General features: G+C 44.0%; 1 protein-coding gene across 4 annotated transcripts in view; it reads left to right on the top strand.

Moving 5' to 3' along the window:
• CPT1A (carnitine palmitoyltransferase 1A) overlaps positions 1–17,091 on the top strand; it is a 429,645-nt gene that overhangs the window by 231,857 nt on the left and 180,697 nt on the right. For all 4 annotated transcript variants that reach the window (XM_078682885.1, XM_078682883.1, XM_078682886.1 and 1 more), the window contains exons 10-12: positions 5,549–5,744; positions 6,426–6,614; positions 9,298–9,403. In XM_078682885.1, the coding sequence (XP_078539011.1) occupies positions 5,549–5,744; positions 6,426–6,614; positions 9,298–9,403 (491 nt within the window). The remainder of the gene's footprint in view (positions 1–5,548; positions 5,745–6,425; positions 6,615–9,297; positions 9,404–17,091) is intronic.

Genomic DNA, 17,091 nt, shown 5'->3' with positions numbered 1-17,091 from the left:
GGATTTTCCCCAATGTTACTGACTGGTGACTCTGTAGATGTCACTAATTTATTTTCAGGATACATAGGGAAAACGCATATCTGCTGATTTTATCTTTCATATTTTACTAGATGATAGTCTAAAATGTTGAAAACCTTGACTGTTTTGGTCGACATGCTATTCCTTACATCAGAAACTTCTCTTGGCCCTGAATACAAAACCATTTGTTTTGTGATAAATCTAGTGGGCGCATGTATAGCTATGACAAGTAGCATACATTTGTATCTTCATTTTACTAATGTTCCAAAGTTATGGCCTGATTTTGGAGCTTTAATTCTGGGCCTTGACAAAGCATTTGAAATGCTTAATTGGAGCTACCTTTTTGTGGTGCTCCATAAAATTGGTTTCAGACATCCTTTTATACGCTTAGTCCATCTGCTCTGCCAGAATCAGACTGGAAGGCTGCATGTCTAAACTGTTTGTAGTTAATAGAGGCACCAGAGAAGGCTCCCTGCTCTCGCCCCTCCTTTTCGCTTTTGCCAAGGAGCCACTAGCCATCCAAATGCGACTAGTGGGACATGAACTGAGCATTCTCCTCCCAGGTAGCATCCACATGATATCCCTTTAAGCGGACAATGCCCTCCTCTATGTAAATCCGTATTTGTAAAGCGCAAACTAATCACCCTTATTGGTCTCAGGGCACTGGGGGCCGCCGTGGAAATTAAGTGAGCTATTGCCCAGAGTCACATGGTGCTGAGCTGAGCTGCAGCCGAAGCCGGTGATCAAACCGTGAACCCTGTGATTCGAAGTCAGCTGCCCTGACGGCTGCACCGCACCTCTATCAGAAAGACTTGGCTGGGCCTAGATGTGAGAGCCCAGATATTAGACAGATTCAGACGGGCCCCAGCACTTCAGGTTAGTAGAGGCACGTTTCTGCTATTTCCCTTGCGCCACAGCACTCTCCCTCTAATAGCCTCACTAGGAGATGAAATACTTAAATGGGAGGACACTCGCTGTTGGATACCTGGAGATAAATATATAGCATGATGATGAGAATTTGCGTGAGGGGAATTTGGAGATGTGTCTCCTACCTCATGAGACAGATAACATTCTGGGGATCACTCTCACACTCAGTGTCAGAGCTTATTGCCATCTCCAAGATGGTGATGCTCTCAAGGCTCCTGTACTATTTTGGCAACTTCCAAAATTAATTAACCTGAAGTTACCTCAGGGACTCTGATGCTTTTCTCGGAGATCTGATATGGGTTGGGGGCTGCTGGAGAGTGGCATTAGCCACGCTGATACTTCCAGTGGACCAGGAATGTCTGGGGGCCCCAATGTCCAGGTGTATTGTTTAACCGCAGCGATGGTTGGCCAGATCCCTTTCATGGGTGCCTCTATAAGAGACTGGGGCGATAGATAAGCTGTTGTGGATCTCCAAAATACTGAACCTAGCTGTTCCGGGCCCACCTGTGTCATTCAGATTGTTTTGGGTGGCACTACAGGACCTGGCTAGGCTTCGGCTTGTCACAGAAAGAACGTTCATCCCCGCTATGCTCTTAAATGTTTCCTCTCCTTGGCCTTTCAAACCAGCAAGTTAGCCTTGATCAGAAGTACCTCATACCCCAGCAGGGTTGGACATACTGGGGGCCTTATTCCTGGACGGTCTCTTTTAGTTCTTTCAATCTTTGCAAGACCAATATACTCTACATGAAGGGCAGTTTTTAACATATGGGGTTATATCCCATAGCCTGCGCACAAGCTGGGCAGTTGTAGACAAGTAGCCAACCATATATCTAGTGACCTAAACACTGTATACTATAGGTAATAGCCAACACTGCATCATCTGGTTAGATAAATTACAGAACAACTCGCCTCCTACACCCCATCAACACCCTCATGATATCTTGGAACCCAAGTTTAGAAGCGTTTTACATGAAACATAATGGGTCTGAACACTGCACTATCCACGTACAATTCCTTGAAATTTCAAGTTTAAACTGACCTAGTTCTTTATCTTGCACCAGGCATACCTCTCCCCTGCCAGTATTAATCAGATTTTTCCTGGAGCTACTGCCTCTTGCTGCCACTGCAGACACCGACTCCTATCACATGCATGGGACTTGCCCAGCTCTCTTGTCTTACTGGGACCAGGTCTTTCACTTGTACTGGTATACCCCTACATCCTGCATTGGAAGCTGTGCATTTTCAATTTTCCAGCGACTAGAGTTGTGACACGTTTCCTAGACCTCGGCCAGCTTTTGGCTGAAGGAGCTATTACCTGTAAAGGGAAATCACTCCTCGCTCCTGCTCTCTCGGCATAGTGGACAGTGGTCTTACGTTGGCCTAGCAGAAAGCAAGGCCCTACGTAGAGTAGAGAAAAGGCCTACACAAGTGCCCAACCACTCCTCTCCCTTGATGCCCTACTGCTTTCCAGTCTCCCAGATACAGTTGTTGCTTCCCCTTTTTTTCTTTTTTCTTTCTAATGTTAGAGTTTTTGTTAGAACTGGGGGGTCTCTGGTTGTCAGAGGCAGGTACCTTTGACCAAATAGGCACCCTTGCTTTTAGTCAGGGTAAGGGGGTAGACTTCTAAAATAACCCCTGCTCACCCCCTTGGTAGCTTGGCACATGCAGACAGGCTTATCTCAGAGGCAGTGTGTAAAGCATTTGTGACCACATACAGTAATACAGTGAAAACACTACAAATGGACACCACACCAGTTTGGAAAAATACGTAATCTTTACTAGACTTAACACAAGACCAAACGACAAAAATCCACAATACTGTTATCAAAAATAGACTTTAAAATGGTAGAAATAGTTTAGTTCGATGTAGATGGTAAATGCGACACTTTATTCTCAAAGTACTTTGTATGTGTCACGCAATACAAACAAAAGGGTCACAGGGAAGGTGATGCGTCAGTTCCTTGCTTTGGGGGAGGGGATGTGTCGGTTCCTTACTGCAGCGCAGGGGAGGTGATGCGTTGATTCCTTACAGCAGACGAGGTGTTGCGTCAGTTTCTTACTGTGATCTGGTGCGATGCGACAAGATGGCGCCTCGATGCAATGCGACGATCCGGTGCGATGCGACAAAATGGATGTGATGTGTGTACACCCGATGACCGTGCGGCCAAATCGGTAACTTCTGAGCCACGACAGGCCCTGCAACATGCTTCTCAGGTGATGCGACGGTAACCTCTGTACTGGCGACACGCTTCTCCGGTGATGCGACAGGCTTTGTTGAGGATACAATCGCGAACTGCTGCAGCGTCGGCACACTGTTTCGGCGATGCGACAGCAACTGATGCGGCGGCGACGCGCTTCTCCTTGTTGCGTCGCGCTTCCAACTCCCAGTGACTTGCAGTCTTCTCAGAGGGCCCAAACAACAGTAAGCACCTCTTTGTAGGCAGAATTCCACAGCAAGGGAATTTAGTAGAGCTAGTGGTGAAGTCTTGTATCCTTGAGACTTGAGGCAGGAGGCAAGCACAGTTCAAGCCCTTGGAGATTCTTGTTCAAGATTGCAAAAGTACACACAAAGTTCCTTTTCTCCCTTTCCTTGGCAAATAAAGACATCACTGCAGGCCAACCCCAACAGCACAGCACAGGGGTAGTCTCCTCCTTCAGCTTCCTTGGTTCTTCTCCTTGGCAAAGGGTCGTCTTGATTCCCAGAAGTGATCTAAAGTTCTGGGGTCTGGGTCCCCCTTTTTATACACCAACATCCTTTCTTTCTCAAGGCAGGGGGTCTCTGTACCTGGTCCAAACCAGTTCTGGGTGCATTCTGCCAGTGCACAACTACTTGCTTTGTCAGTGTGGGCCAGGGTCATCAGACACAACACAGGAGATAGAGCCAGCATTGTGGAAGGCAGGCACAGCCCTATTCAGTTCCAGGTGTTACTCCTTCCACCACTCCTCATGCAGACAGGTCTATTCAGCCTTGTGCTGACTCACCCCGTCTCCTGGAATCCCCCAGCCCCTATCACTCACAAAACCAGACACACAATACACAAACTAGCAGAGTCAGGCTTGGATGGTTAGGCAAGCAAATACCTACTTTCTAAAAGTGATATTTCCAAACAGAGAATGTTAAAACCAGCTTCACTTAAAGATGTATTTTATCATTTAGAATTCAGGCATACTAAACTCGAATTTCTACCTAGTTCCCGGAGTCAGTTAGGATTATAAGATGTTATAATCAAACTGCCCATTCTGGCCTATGGGAACAGGTAGCCTTGCAATAGTGAAAAACGAAATTGGCTGTAATTCACTATCAGGACATGCTACACACATCAGGGCATGTCCTACCTTTTACATGCAATTCACCCTGCCCTTGGGCCTACTTTAGGGGTGACTAATGTGTAGAAAAGGGAAGGTTTAGGGACTGGCAACTGTGTGCACTTGCCAAGTCGACATGGCAGCGCCAGGCTGCACACAGGCTCTGCTATGGCAGGCCTGAGTCATATTTTACAAGCTGCTTCTGTGGGTGGCACAACCAGTGCTGCAAGCCCACAAGCAGCATATGATTTTCAGGCCCTGGGCACACATGGTGCACTGTACTAGGGTCTGACAAGTAAATCAAATGAACAAATCATGGAGTCACTAATCCAATACAATTTTTTACAATAGGGAGCACTTGCACTTAGGCACTGAATAGCCGTGGCAAAGCGCCCAAAGCATCTAGACCAGCAAAAACACAGTGGCAACAGCAAAACATGGAAGGGTGACCCACGCCAATGGTCCCAGGTCTAACAATTTTCATGTATGCACACATTACTAATTGCAAATTGCTCTACACCACACACGGTTAGACACTTTCAGCGTATGCTGGACTAATGGGTTATTCCAAGCCTCCCATTTGTCAATACCCCTCGAACTTGCTTTACCTGTGCGTTAGGGTCACACTATTTCCTATGTTTGGGATCATGACCATATATTTACACAGTGTTTCAAAGATTAAACCAGCAGTTTCTCCTATGCTCGTTTTTATCCTTTTTCTTTTTTCTTGCTTGTCATAGACTTTGAACTGACGCACATTACTAGTATTATGTTTTGCTGGTATTTCCTACATACTGATTGTACTCTATGAAAAAGTCAATAAAAAGGTGTACAAAAATGTTGCTGTTGGATAGAAACATTGTGTATAAGAACCCTCCGAGAATCAGTCTCCTGATAGGCGTGTTGTGATTCTTCACAAACTAGGCTGTTTGCTGCTTTGTCCGCAGCACTTTTTTGTGGTCATTGGCGCTTCTTCTTTTTTTGCACCTCTTGAAGTACAGGATTTTTGGGAAGATTCAAATCTTCCTTTTATTAAAATCTTTGCTGTAGATGCACAGAAAAAAAATCCAAGTTTTATACCTGGATAAGATTATAAAAGGTAGAATTTTGTAGTGAATTTGTTGTAGAGTACTAGAGTGGCACGGTGTTTGTGCTGTGACTGATGACATATATGTTATTCCATCGATGATGTACTTGATATCTAAACCATGTAGTTCTCACTAGGTAGAAGCAACAAGGAATGTGGTTCCTCTGGGTTTGTTAAAACCTCTTTTTAAAACCTGACTTTCGATTCTAGACACAATCCAGCACGTGAAAGACAGTAAGCACATTGTTGTGTACCACAAGGGACGTTACTTCAAAGTCTGGTTGTACCATGATGGTCGGCTGTTGAAGCCACGGGAGATTGAACAGCAAATGCAGAGAATTTTGGATGATAAATCTGAGCCTCAACCCGGAGAGGAGCATCTGGCAGCTCTGACCGCCGGAGATCGGTAAGTGCAAACTTTGGACTGTGCTGACCTATGATGTAGGGGATCCAACTACATCTGCCTGTTTGTTTTGCAGCTACATCCGCCTTCCTTCTTTGTTTTGCTGCAATATGCTTGCATTCGAATTAGATATACGATACACTCACCAGTGTCGGACTTATTTTTGTGCTCTTTAAAGAGAGACGCATTGAACACTTTCAAGTTCAGAATTTTTCTTTTTATTACATCTCAGTCAGGTGTATCTCAAAAGCCTGGGAAGGTGGCATGAGCTGGGTGGGATGCAGGATGGGGATTGGATGTTCAGGCTGATGGTTGGCAGATAATTGTAGGGCAGAAAGTTCAAGAAGGGATGGTTTCGGTGGAGATGTGTTTTGTGGCTGGAAGTCTGGCATAAGACATTTGTGTTGACATCAGACTTTATGAGGCGAGGAGTTCTAGGGTTAGGCTTCAGCATAAGTAGGAGTGCTCGATGAAGGCACAAGCTGGAACAGATTGAAACATACAACACATAGGAATGCCTCACAAACTAGAACTATATTTTTATAAATACAGATATATGTAAAATCACAGACTGTATATATCGTGTATAGATTGTAAATTGGAAAGATTGTTTCATGTGTTTGTTGTCTTCATCTAATGGTCCGTTATGTACATTTGCTGACAGATCTTACTTCTCGTTTGCAGAATACCCTGGGCAAAAGCTCGTAAGTCCCATTTTACAAATGGAAAGAACAAGCAGTCCGTGGAAGCTGTGGAGAAAGCTGCTTTCTTTGTCACTTTGGATGACACGGAACAGGGGTATAACAAGGAGGATCCTGTGACCTCGTTAGATAGCTACGCCAAATCTTTGCTACACGGCAAATGTTATGATAGGTGCGTTATTCTTGTCCCATACCGTAGCCCCTTAATCAATATGTAATGAAATGACAAGGTGGTGTATAGAAACATAACGGTAGAATCCTGCGAAGAGCTTAGGACACCATGTTTCCTTATTTTCAGTGTACAATGGAAGAACGAATCAGAATATGCATAAGCTACTACAAGCGTTCACTGCAGCTATATATTAGATTTTGATAACATTGGGCATGACATGCAGGTTTACTATGTGCAGAATTAGATTGCTGCATAAATCTTAAAGATTGAAATAGCTTACATACATACAGCATCTTGTCATTTTCATGGAAAAGTGAAACTTGTTTTTCTGTTAAACCTTGAATCAGAGATATCAACTGTGTGTCCATAACAGTACTCAGTTATGTCGTCCACCAGTGTCTACAGTACCTCAGGCATGTGTTCCATCTTATACAAATAGGTTGATGACGGGTCTTTGGTAGGCATAATGATTATTGACGGGACCACAACGTTGTAGTTCACTTCTGTGTTTTGGGCAATGGACAGTGGGTGAGCTGGGTTCTTCAGGCTGAACTACCTTTGTGTTATGGTAAACCCTCTGTCTGCGTTTTCAACTGAGGGTCATTCTTAGTTTCCATGGATGGATTAGCCTTGCTGCTTACCATGGGGCCATCAAGAGACAACTTGATTTGTTTGTTCGAGAATTTAAGCCCAACACTGTTGACCTTGGAATACAGAAACATGTTGTGCTGTACGGCATGACTTTGAATGGTGGTATGTAATTACTAGCATAGACGTGGTCGCTGAAACCTAATACTGTGGAGAGAAGGAGGCATCATGAAATGCACTATTTCAAATAATACGTCACACAGCTATTAAAAAGAGGGAACACTGTACCAATATCAAAGACTACTGCTGTGCTAACGTTAAAAATTAGTATCCCAAGACCTAAAAGCCCTTTGTTGCTTCCTTGAAAGGAACCATCGAGGGAGAATAAAACTAGACGGCATACAACTAAGAGCAACAGGTGTGGAATACCAGAAAAGCATCGAGGCTTGAAAGAGTAAAAGAAAATGTTACACTGAAGTAGCAATCAACACAGACAATGGTATCACTTGGCCCAGAAATACCTTCGCACAATGACATGATTTGACAGGAGCCAAAATGATGAAGGCTGAAAATTAAGCATCACAAAAATTGATATGTTTACAATAAAAAAATCGGAAACTCACTCTCATTGTAAAGAAGAGGCTGACGCTATCCCCAGAAGGTTTTCAAGCCTAAATATCATTCCAGATAGGAAAACTCTATGTTCAAAACCAAAAAAGACTGCATCTCAAACTTGTATGCTGAGAGGTGCTTATGTGAAAACACTGCATTTTTCTTTTTGCCATTTGGCCGCCTCCTTTTATTTTCTCGACCACTGAGTCGCATAAGTTCAGTTTACCAAAAGTCGAGGAATTATTGGACCCAGTCCTCAGCGAAGAGAGCCACCATCAAGATTCGGTTCTCAAGAATCTTATCTGCACTGCAGGTATTTAAAACTGCAATTGAAGTTCAAAGTCTTTTGCCCAGAGGACCATTATTTCTCAACCTTTGGGTTGGTGCTGGGACTGCAGGGAACTGCAGTGAAGCATAGTGCAAACTACTTCTCTCAAAAGGAAACACACCTTTGTCTTTGTCATTCTCCTTCCAGGTTTTCACAGGCGGGCACATGTGTAGGTCAGTCTGATCACAACCGGCCAAAGTGATCTGTTCATTTGAAGTAGTAGTCAACAGGGAAGGTTGGTTTCAGCGAAAGAGCAGGGATACTTTTTAGGAAGATGAACAGATATGCACCCCCTAGCGCAATAGACAGCAACAGTGTAGGGAGTTTGCCTTAGAACAAAGGACATGTAGTTATGTCACGCTGAGGACGAAAACATACCTACAGGGTTATCTGAAGCAAACTCGAATACACAGTCACCAGACATCCTACCTATGGTAACCTGTTGCCACGCACAGATGCACACACATTTCCAAAACGTAACTAGTCTCTAAATACACAGTTCAAGACCAGATACATAGGGAGTTGGTACTCACATTACATTCAACTTAATGTCACATTGTTCTTGTTTAAAACCTGCCATGTACACACACAGCAAGTGCATCTTTTTGCAAAGCATGTGGCTCTATTACGATCCATGTATTAAAAGTCAGTTATTTAATAACATTTGCAGTTTGGGGATATTATAATTCACTTGTTACAAACCCTACCTCCACAAGAATTGGAAGTAAACAAAAATGTCTTTACATACGATCGCAAACATAAAAGATATCCACAAGAAACGCTTTACAGATGAATACGTGGCCCTTAACTGACAACCCACTCGATGGAACAAATAGGCAAAGCATGTGGGTCTTTAATGATTTCAAGCTACCTAGGTAACTGTTTTCTTATTCTCGTTGTACACAGCTCGGGGTGGGCCAAGTCTGATTTGCATATGGTTTTTCCTATCTGACTAGTTGCACAGTGGTGAAAATACGATGGACTGCAATGCGGCCCCAAGCTATTGCCAGTGTGGTTGAAAGCTATGCAAGCTCTCCACTGGTCACCTTTTGTTGCTTTAAATGGCTACAGTGTATGGGAAGTTTATACATAGGAGATTTTCCTTCAGTTTTATAAGAACCTAAACAATTGGTGTATCCTTTGTTTTTCTTTTAGGTGGTTTGATAAATCAATTAGCTTCGTAGCATTCAAAAACGGTAAAATGGGCATGAACATGGAACACGCCTGGGCAGACGCCCCTATCGTTGGACATCTGTGGGAGGTTAGTCTTAACGCAAAACTGCATGTTGGTTTATATTGTTGCTAAATAATTTATAACTAAGTTACACTTCCACTTGAGATGTATCTACATTTGTATCACTGTGTAATTGTAGCCTCTCCATCAAGAGATCGCTGAATGATTATATAAATGTTCCCTTCTCATTAGTTCTCTCTAGATATTTTTTTAAGTTACATTGTCTGTAAGAGCGACCAGACCTTCGTCAATTTTCAACTGCAACAGATAACTGAGAGACTTAAAGGGACTGAATTGGGTTTCTTAGCCTTTAAACAATGATACTAGCTGCACAAAAAGGAGACCTAACATTTGATCTAAATTGGCAATAAACTGCAACATTTATTCTATACTTTTTAAAATCAGTACTGAGAAGGAGAAGGACACCCTTGCAGTGCTGTTAAATGCAAAGAATAATTAATAACGGCTAAATGTTAACAAATCGATCACAAGGTTCAAGTATTTTGTTAGGAGACATTTGTAGCTAATTGTTATTTTCTTGAGCTAATATTTGTAAGTATCTGTTATAGTTTGACTCTGTCTTTTCCTCTTTCTGCAAATTGTAGCGCCTTGAATTTGCCTACTTAGTGATTGCGGCAATCGAATTAGTAACTGTTCAATTCAATGCCCTTAATAATAGGGTTTAAAGATTACATAATTTCGTCTTTCAGAGAAGAATCCTTTTAATTATTTCTAATTGCAACTGTTTGTAACGTTTTTAATTGGATTCCATGCTTAGTTTATATCATACAAACATGATATTTCTTTGTGAAAGTTCTTGATAGCCCACCATGTCCGTCTGCCGTCTGACCTCATTACCCTGCTCCAAAATAGTGCTGCTACATGCTGCTGTTTAGGGTCACTGAAAGGGAGCAAATCTGTTTTCCTCTCAGCGCACATGTTGCTGATTTTGTCTGTGGCTTCTCACTCAGTCCATAAAGTGGAGGGGAAAGGTTTCCCTGGGTGCGTAGGTGGTGCTGGCTTTAGGTTTCGCCTAGGCAGCTCTTGCGCTGTGTCTTTGAGACGTGCTGTAGTCGGGAAATGTTTTTCAAAAAAGAAGAATACCTCTTGGACCATCAATCATTATTATTTTAACGGCTAGGACCAATGTACTTTTGCCCTAGTCTCTGTTCCAATAGTAAACCAACATTCATTAATGCCTGTTGTATCTGAGTTTTAACGTGCAAAGCCTTTTTCATGGTGTACAGATAGAATCATGCAAAGAGCTTTTGTATAGTCATCAATACTTTTTTACTTCACATTTTTCAAAATCATCTATATCAACAAACGTATTCTTTTGTATTTTTTACTTAAAAAAAGATGTTACATGCATAACGTTACTAAATCATATCTTCTCGTACATGTTGGTACTCTTACATGATATCGAGGAAAACATACAGTGCCAAAAACCGCATATACGAACACATGAAATTGTGCAATTCTAAATTGGTAAAATGTATTTACAAATGCATTCAAGATAAGAATTAATCCTTTCCTATGATTTTTGTTGTATGTATCAGGGTAACAAGACTCAGACTGTCCTTAGTACTGTTCAATTATTGGTCCATATGGTGAATAGGTCCGAGCATGTCTCAAAGGAGTTGTTATTAAAGGGAGGTGAGGAAAAACGTTTGTCTTGTGTTGAACCTCGATCTGTGTATCCTTTTGTTTGAGGTTAATTTCGAAGGCAGGACTACGGATGCTCTTGGCCTTAGTGAAATCAGTGAGAAAACATGGCCCGAGACGCTGCAGTCTTAAAGGAATTACGGAGCTGCCCTGTTATGAAGCCACATATAAAGCGCCCGAGACGCTGCCGCTCGGAGAAACTACGGAGCTGCCCTGTTCGGAAGCCAGAAAGAACGTACTTGAAGAATAAGGAACCATGACTTCTACACAAGTGGACCTATACTGATATGAGTGGATCCTGACTTTGACATTAAAATGTAACCACTCCAAGAGACTAAGAAAGCGACTACCCAACAGCAGTGTCCTACACTTTTAGAAACCCCAGCCCTGAGGAAAACCTTCCTTGAAACCTCCTGGTCCACGCACGAAGGTCGAAACGCGTCAGCACACCCACGACCCCTTTCACTAAGGCCAAGAGCATCCGTAGTCCTGTCTTAGAAATTAATCTCAAACAAAAGGATACACAGATCGGGCTTCAACTAAAGACAAACGTTTTTCTTCACCTCTCTTTAATAACAACTCCTTTGAAACATGCTCTGACCTATTCACCCTAGGGACCAATAATTGTACAGTACTTAGGACAGTCTGTGTCTTGTTACCCTGGTACATAAAACAAGAATCGTAGGACAATATTAATTTGTATCTTGAATGCATTTGTAAATACATTTCACCAATTTAGAATTGCACAATTTCATGTGTTCGTATATGCGTTTTTTGGCTATGTATGTTTGCATTGATATCATGGATGAGTACCAACATGTACGAGAAGATATGATTTAGTAACAATATGCATGTAATATCTTTTTTGAAAACTAAACAATAGGTTTGTTGATATAGATGATTTTGAAAAAAATGAAGTAAAATAGTATTGATGACTATACAAAAGGTGTTTGCATGATTCTATCTGTACATCATGAAAAAGGTTTTGCACGTTAAAACTCAGATACAATAGGCATTAATTAATGTTTGTTTACTATTGGAACAGAGACTAGAGCAAAAGTGCATTGGTCCTAGCCTTTAAAATAATAATGATTGATGGTCCAAGAGGTATTCTTTTTTGAAAAATATTGTCTGATTCCAGCCTCTTTGGTCCTTAACAGAATCACTCCCCTTGATCTTTACACGTAGTCAGGAAAGGGGCATGAAGGTCCATTCCATCTTTTTAATTGGCTGCTATCATTGTCCTTTGTAAATAGTGGCTTTTCATTGATCACTAGGCGTAGTAGTCCCTCCTTAGTACTGCCTTTTCGCTTCTTGTAACCTGTCATGAGGGCATCTGCTGGTTGCCGTTGGCCCTTTCATATATTTGTGATAGACCAACTATGTACTGGTGTGCCTTCTGTTTCTCGTACCACCAGCATTTTCTGGCTGTGGGTTGGCATCCTGCCACTGCTGTCACATGTATTTTTGCTGGTGCGGGTTTCAACAGTGCTTCTTTCCTCTGTTGTGCACACTGCACCGATATGGCTAACTGTCATACCAGTTGCCATCTCTTTGTGTCTTCGTTACGGTTGGCATTCCGGATCCTGCGGATCTATCAGACCCTAGGTTCAGTTCCACTTCTTGCGAAGTCCTGCACTTTCCTTTTCACACCTACATATCTAGTATGCGTTTTCTTTTTCTCACCCGGTAAACATACGGGGTTTTCATGCTGTTCTTGGATGGCTTTTGGTGCCTTTGCATCCCCATGTTTTCCGCTCTTTTATGAGATTCATGGTTTGGTGCGGCTGCGCTGGCTCCCCTGTGTTTCGTCACCTTGTTCGCGGCTATGTTCCCTCGGGAACTTCATGGGGTTCAGTCGCAGACCAGCCTCCTCTATGGGTATGGCTTTGCAATTATCTAAATCTTTCTGTATGTGCCATTTCATATTCTTGCTGCAGGAGCGAGAAGAATATCACCTCTCCTTTCTTCCATAGGTCTCCCACCCTGGAGATTCCTATAGTATCCCATATATCAAAGCACTTTGTCTTTCTTAGTGCCCCCAATTGTTCTGAGTACCACAAAGGGGTGGCCTGTGTGATTCTTTTTGCCTAGCCTCTTATTGGCGGTGTGCCACACCTTGACAGAGTGTCTCTTGGGTCCCGTAAGTTGAAATTTTTTGGGCTTGGAGTAGAGCGCCCCAACATAACTCCCTCCCTGTAAGAGCCATCCATCCATTCTGTACCTGGATCATCGATAGGCCGATATATGCAATGATTAATGGCTGTTAAGTGTGCCACCCCGTAATACTTTTTGATGTCCGGTAGTCCCACTCCCCAGTCGTACCACCCCCTCACCAATTTTGTGAACGATATTCGGGTTTGCCCACCTGCCCAGTGTAGCTCTCTCTCCGTGCTTTCTTTATCCTTGAAATATGTTGAAGGTACAGGGTTAGGGAAATTGTGCAGAGCATCCAAGAAGTGTGGCAGAGACATCATTTTAAGTAGAGCTGCTCTACCCAGCAGCGATAGGGGAAGGGCCCTCCAATGCTCCACATTGTTTTTTTACCACTGCTGTGGCGGCTGGAGATTGCAGTCATAGGTCAACTTGGGATCAGTGGCGATGTATATGCCTAGGTATTTGAATGTATCTTTGGCTTCTGTCACTTTGCATTCTTTAGGCAGGGGAAGAAACCTCCCCCTCAGTACATAAGTCCATGATTTGGCCCAATTAATTGTATATCCTAAGTATTTGCCGAAGTTTGTAAATATGTTTAGGACGCTATGCGATGCAAGGGATAACAGAATATCATTGGCGTAAAGGGAGATGCATTCCTCCCAATCTTCCAACCATCTCAAGCCATGTTTGATGGGGTCTTTCCAAATCCATGCAGCGAGGGGCTCCAGTGTCAACGCAAAAAGCAGTGGGGACATAGGACAGCCCTGCCTGGTCCCTCTTTTAAAAGCAAAGACTACTGATTTTTTTATTGTTTACTATTACTTGTGCAAATAGGCCCCTATAAAGGAGCTTTAGCCAAGTTGGGTCCGAATCCCAACCTTCCCAGGACAGCAGAGAGGTAGGGCCATTCAATTGTGTCGAATGCCTTAGTGGCATCAAAGGATACCACCACTGCATCTTCTCTCAGTGTTTTTTTCTCCTCAATACCCCATGCAGTCGACTGAGATTTAGTGATGTATTTCTAGTTAGCATAAAACCTGATTGGTCAGGATTGACCAGTTTGGGGATTGTTTGGATCAGGCGAGGGGCCACTTTATTTATCTTCCTTTTAAGTGAGCTCTGTGTACATTCCAGAGTTGCACCAATTTTCTCCACTGCTAGAAGGACATTGTCCAGCTTGGCGCTAAGCGTCACATCAGGTTGCAGCTTCTCTACCCCAAGCGTGCTCCCACATGCTCCACAGCTTCCGGGGCAGGCCATGCCGGGACAGATGGAGTTGTTGAATCCAAGCATCCCATCACTATCTGCTAAGCAGTGGGCATCTATTGGCCTCTGGTCACCTGTTAGTGCCTTTCGCATAGGCCATTCAGGATAGAATCCTATGGCAAAAACAGAAATCTAGCGACGCCCACCCCTATGAGCTGTAAGCCTGTTGGATAGGCAAGCCGGTGGATCTCCCAATGTGTTTACCGAGGCTGTCGGTGTGCCAGTTGGCCCCAGGTCGATCCCAGTCCTTATGTACTTATGATGCAGTTAATTGTGGCACTTCTCTTCCTCTGTGTGCAGCGGGACAGGCAGGATCAGGCCTCCCGCCAGACAGCTTCCAAAACAGCAGGGGGAGGCCCAGTCAGCAGTCGGCGGGCAACAGGGACGACCCCTGGCCCACGTGGTCCAGGTCCAATCCAGCCTCCAGGATCCAGCAGCAATCCACCCCACTGCCTAGAAGGATGGTGGCAGGGAGCCGTGCAGGTCCTCCGGTTGCCGCTGCGCTGTCAGTTAGTCAGACAGCCTGGACCTTCCAACAGGACCCGCAGGCACGCCCCGCCTATATCCGCCTGCCAAGCCTGTGATGGCCACGGTCTATGTGTCTGGATCCAACAATCCGATATTCTCCCAGCTCCGTGGGGAGGCAGGTACCACTGGTTCGGCCGCACTGAAACCGCCTCCAATTCGTGCAGTTTAGAGCCCGCACTGCTCACGTGCCATGGCTGGACACAGTGAGGACGCAGGCCCCAGGCACCCATCCTCAGCTTCACTCCGGAGCTCTGGGCTATGAGCCTGCTACAGCAGTGGCAGCAGATAGGTGAGTCGACAGCCTCTCATTCTGGTTTGCGGGATGAGAAGATGATCACAGCTGGTCAGATATACAAGCCAGATTAGGGGTTCAATACATGGGGCTTCAAAGGAATGCATCGGCCATCATGGGCTGCTAGCCACACCACCCCAGAGTATCCTCTTAAAACAAAAATCATAGGAGAGGAGATGAATTTCAGAAGGCAACTTCAGCAAGTAGATCCTGTTCTGTTATGTTTCAGCTGGTATATGGTATTTATTGCTGTAACAGTTCACTCCGTGGAAAGCAAGTTGTTTAGGATCTTAAAACCTTTGAGTTGTTTCAGATCCTGATTCCTTTACCATTTTAGTGGTGATATGGGCCAGCGTTGTTCAGTTTGTCCACACTTCACCATGTCATGGGACACTTGGATATCATTCTGGTAGTGATGTTTTTAGTTGGAGGATGTCTCTAGGTTCCTCAAACAGTTAGTTTTTTTTAGGCGATCCCTGAGTTCCTCAAACATTTCAGTGGTGACATGAGGTGGGAGTCTGGTTTCCTGAATCATTTCACTGATTAGTTAGGGCAAATGGTCGTGTTTTGCACACATTGTAGGTATCAGATTAAGCAGGTCTTTGGTTTCCCCAGACGTTTCAGAGGGTGTCTTTGTGAAGGCCTCCTAGGTGCCCTAAACATTCATGCAGTGACATGAAGCAGGACTTAGGGTTTCTTGAATGTCTTAGGAGGGAGCTGGAGTAAACTGCAGGGCTTCTAGTGTTGAGTTGGATATTTGATTATTAAAAGCATTGCCCAGAGAGGTGTGGTAAGGACTTTCACATAGGCGCACCCAACACAGATTGTTCTCTTTATCTGAAATCAAATGATCATAGCATGTGTGGCTATAAATACACATGCTTTGCGTACTCGTGCCAACTTGGTCATTTGCAAATTGTTTTTCCTCAAAGAAGTCTTTCGATTCACGAGATGTGCTGCGACTGCTTCCTCAGTGAGGAACGCCCATGGGCACTGACTCCATGTTGGAATGTTTTTATCTGCCACCGGGTTTGGGTGTTTATTGAGAGGGCTTCTCATGTGTCTTGAACATGTTTTTTGGATCCACACAGTTAGTTTCTGATAGAGAACCATTGGATTAATCAGTCCTTTTCCTGAAGACCCTTTGTCACATCTTTTTCTCAAATTCCTCTGAAGAACAATGCTCAACCGCGCGGACGCTGGGGGCCTCCGCGTAGACCAGGGTTCTCCAACCTTTTGTGTAGTGTGAGCTACTTCTGGTCAGTGAAAATCGTCGTAAGCTACTAAACCCCAAGCAACTCGTGCATTTTTCGAGCGACCTCTCCCGCCCAGTTTTATTGACGTTAAGCCATTTTCTTCAGAGCCCATGGGCCCCATACTGTGGCTTCAACACAATAACACTGAAAGAAACAACTTTTTTTTCCCTTTTTACCTGTGCACTGCCTTCTGCAGCACAGTGAGACAAAAAGCTAAAGCACAAGCCACAACAGTGACACAACAAAAGCACAAGCCGTGCAAGCGGAGGCTGATGCTTGTCGGAATGGGACAGAAAAGAGGCTCTGGCACCAAATTAAAAGCAGCCCCATAAGCTGTGTCTGATGGCTCACTGCACTAAAGCAGCCACTGCAGGGGCCTGTGCTTGATCTCATGGTCACAGGTTTAAATCCCAGCAGGTCCACTCATCCTTTCATCCATTTGAGGTCGATGCGCCGGTTATAACCTTCTTTGTTGAAGTCGGTCCGGAGCGCTTCGATCCTCATCCGAACCCGATGGCGGAAAAAAACAATCTAAGGATGGAGCCGATGCC

This window comes from Lissotriton helveticus, chromosome 3_1 (genome assembly GCF_964261635.1).
Source record: "Lissotriton helveticus chromosome 3_1, aLisHel1.1, whole genome shotgun sequence".
Classification (NCBI taxonomy): domain Eukaryota; kingdom Metazoa; phylum Chordata; class Amphibia; order Caudata; family Salamandridae; genus Lissotriton; species Lissotriton helveticus.
The sequence above is the reverse complement of the archived record's forward strand: the minus strand, read 5'-3'. Positions and strand labels throughout refer to the sequence as shown.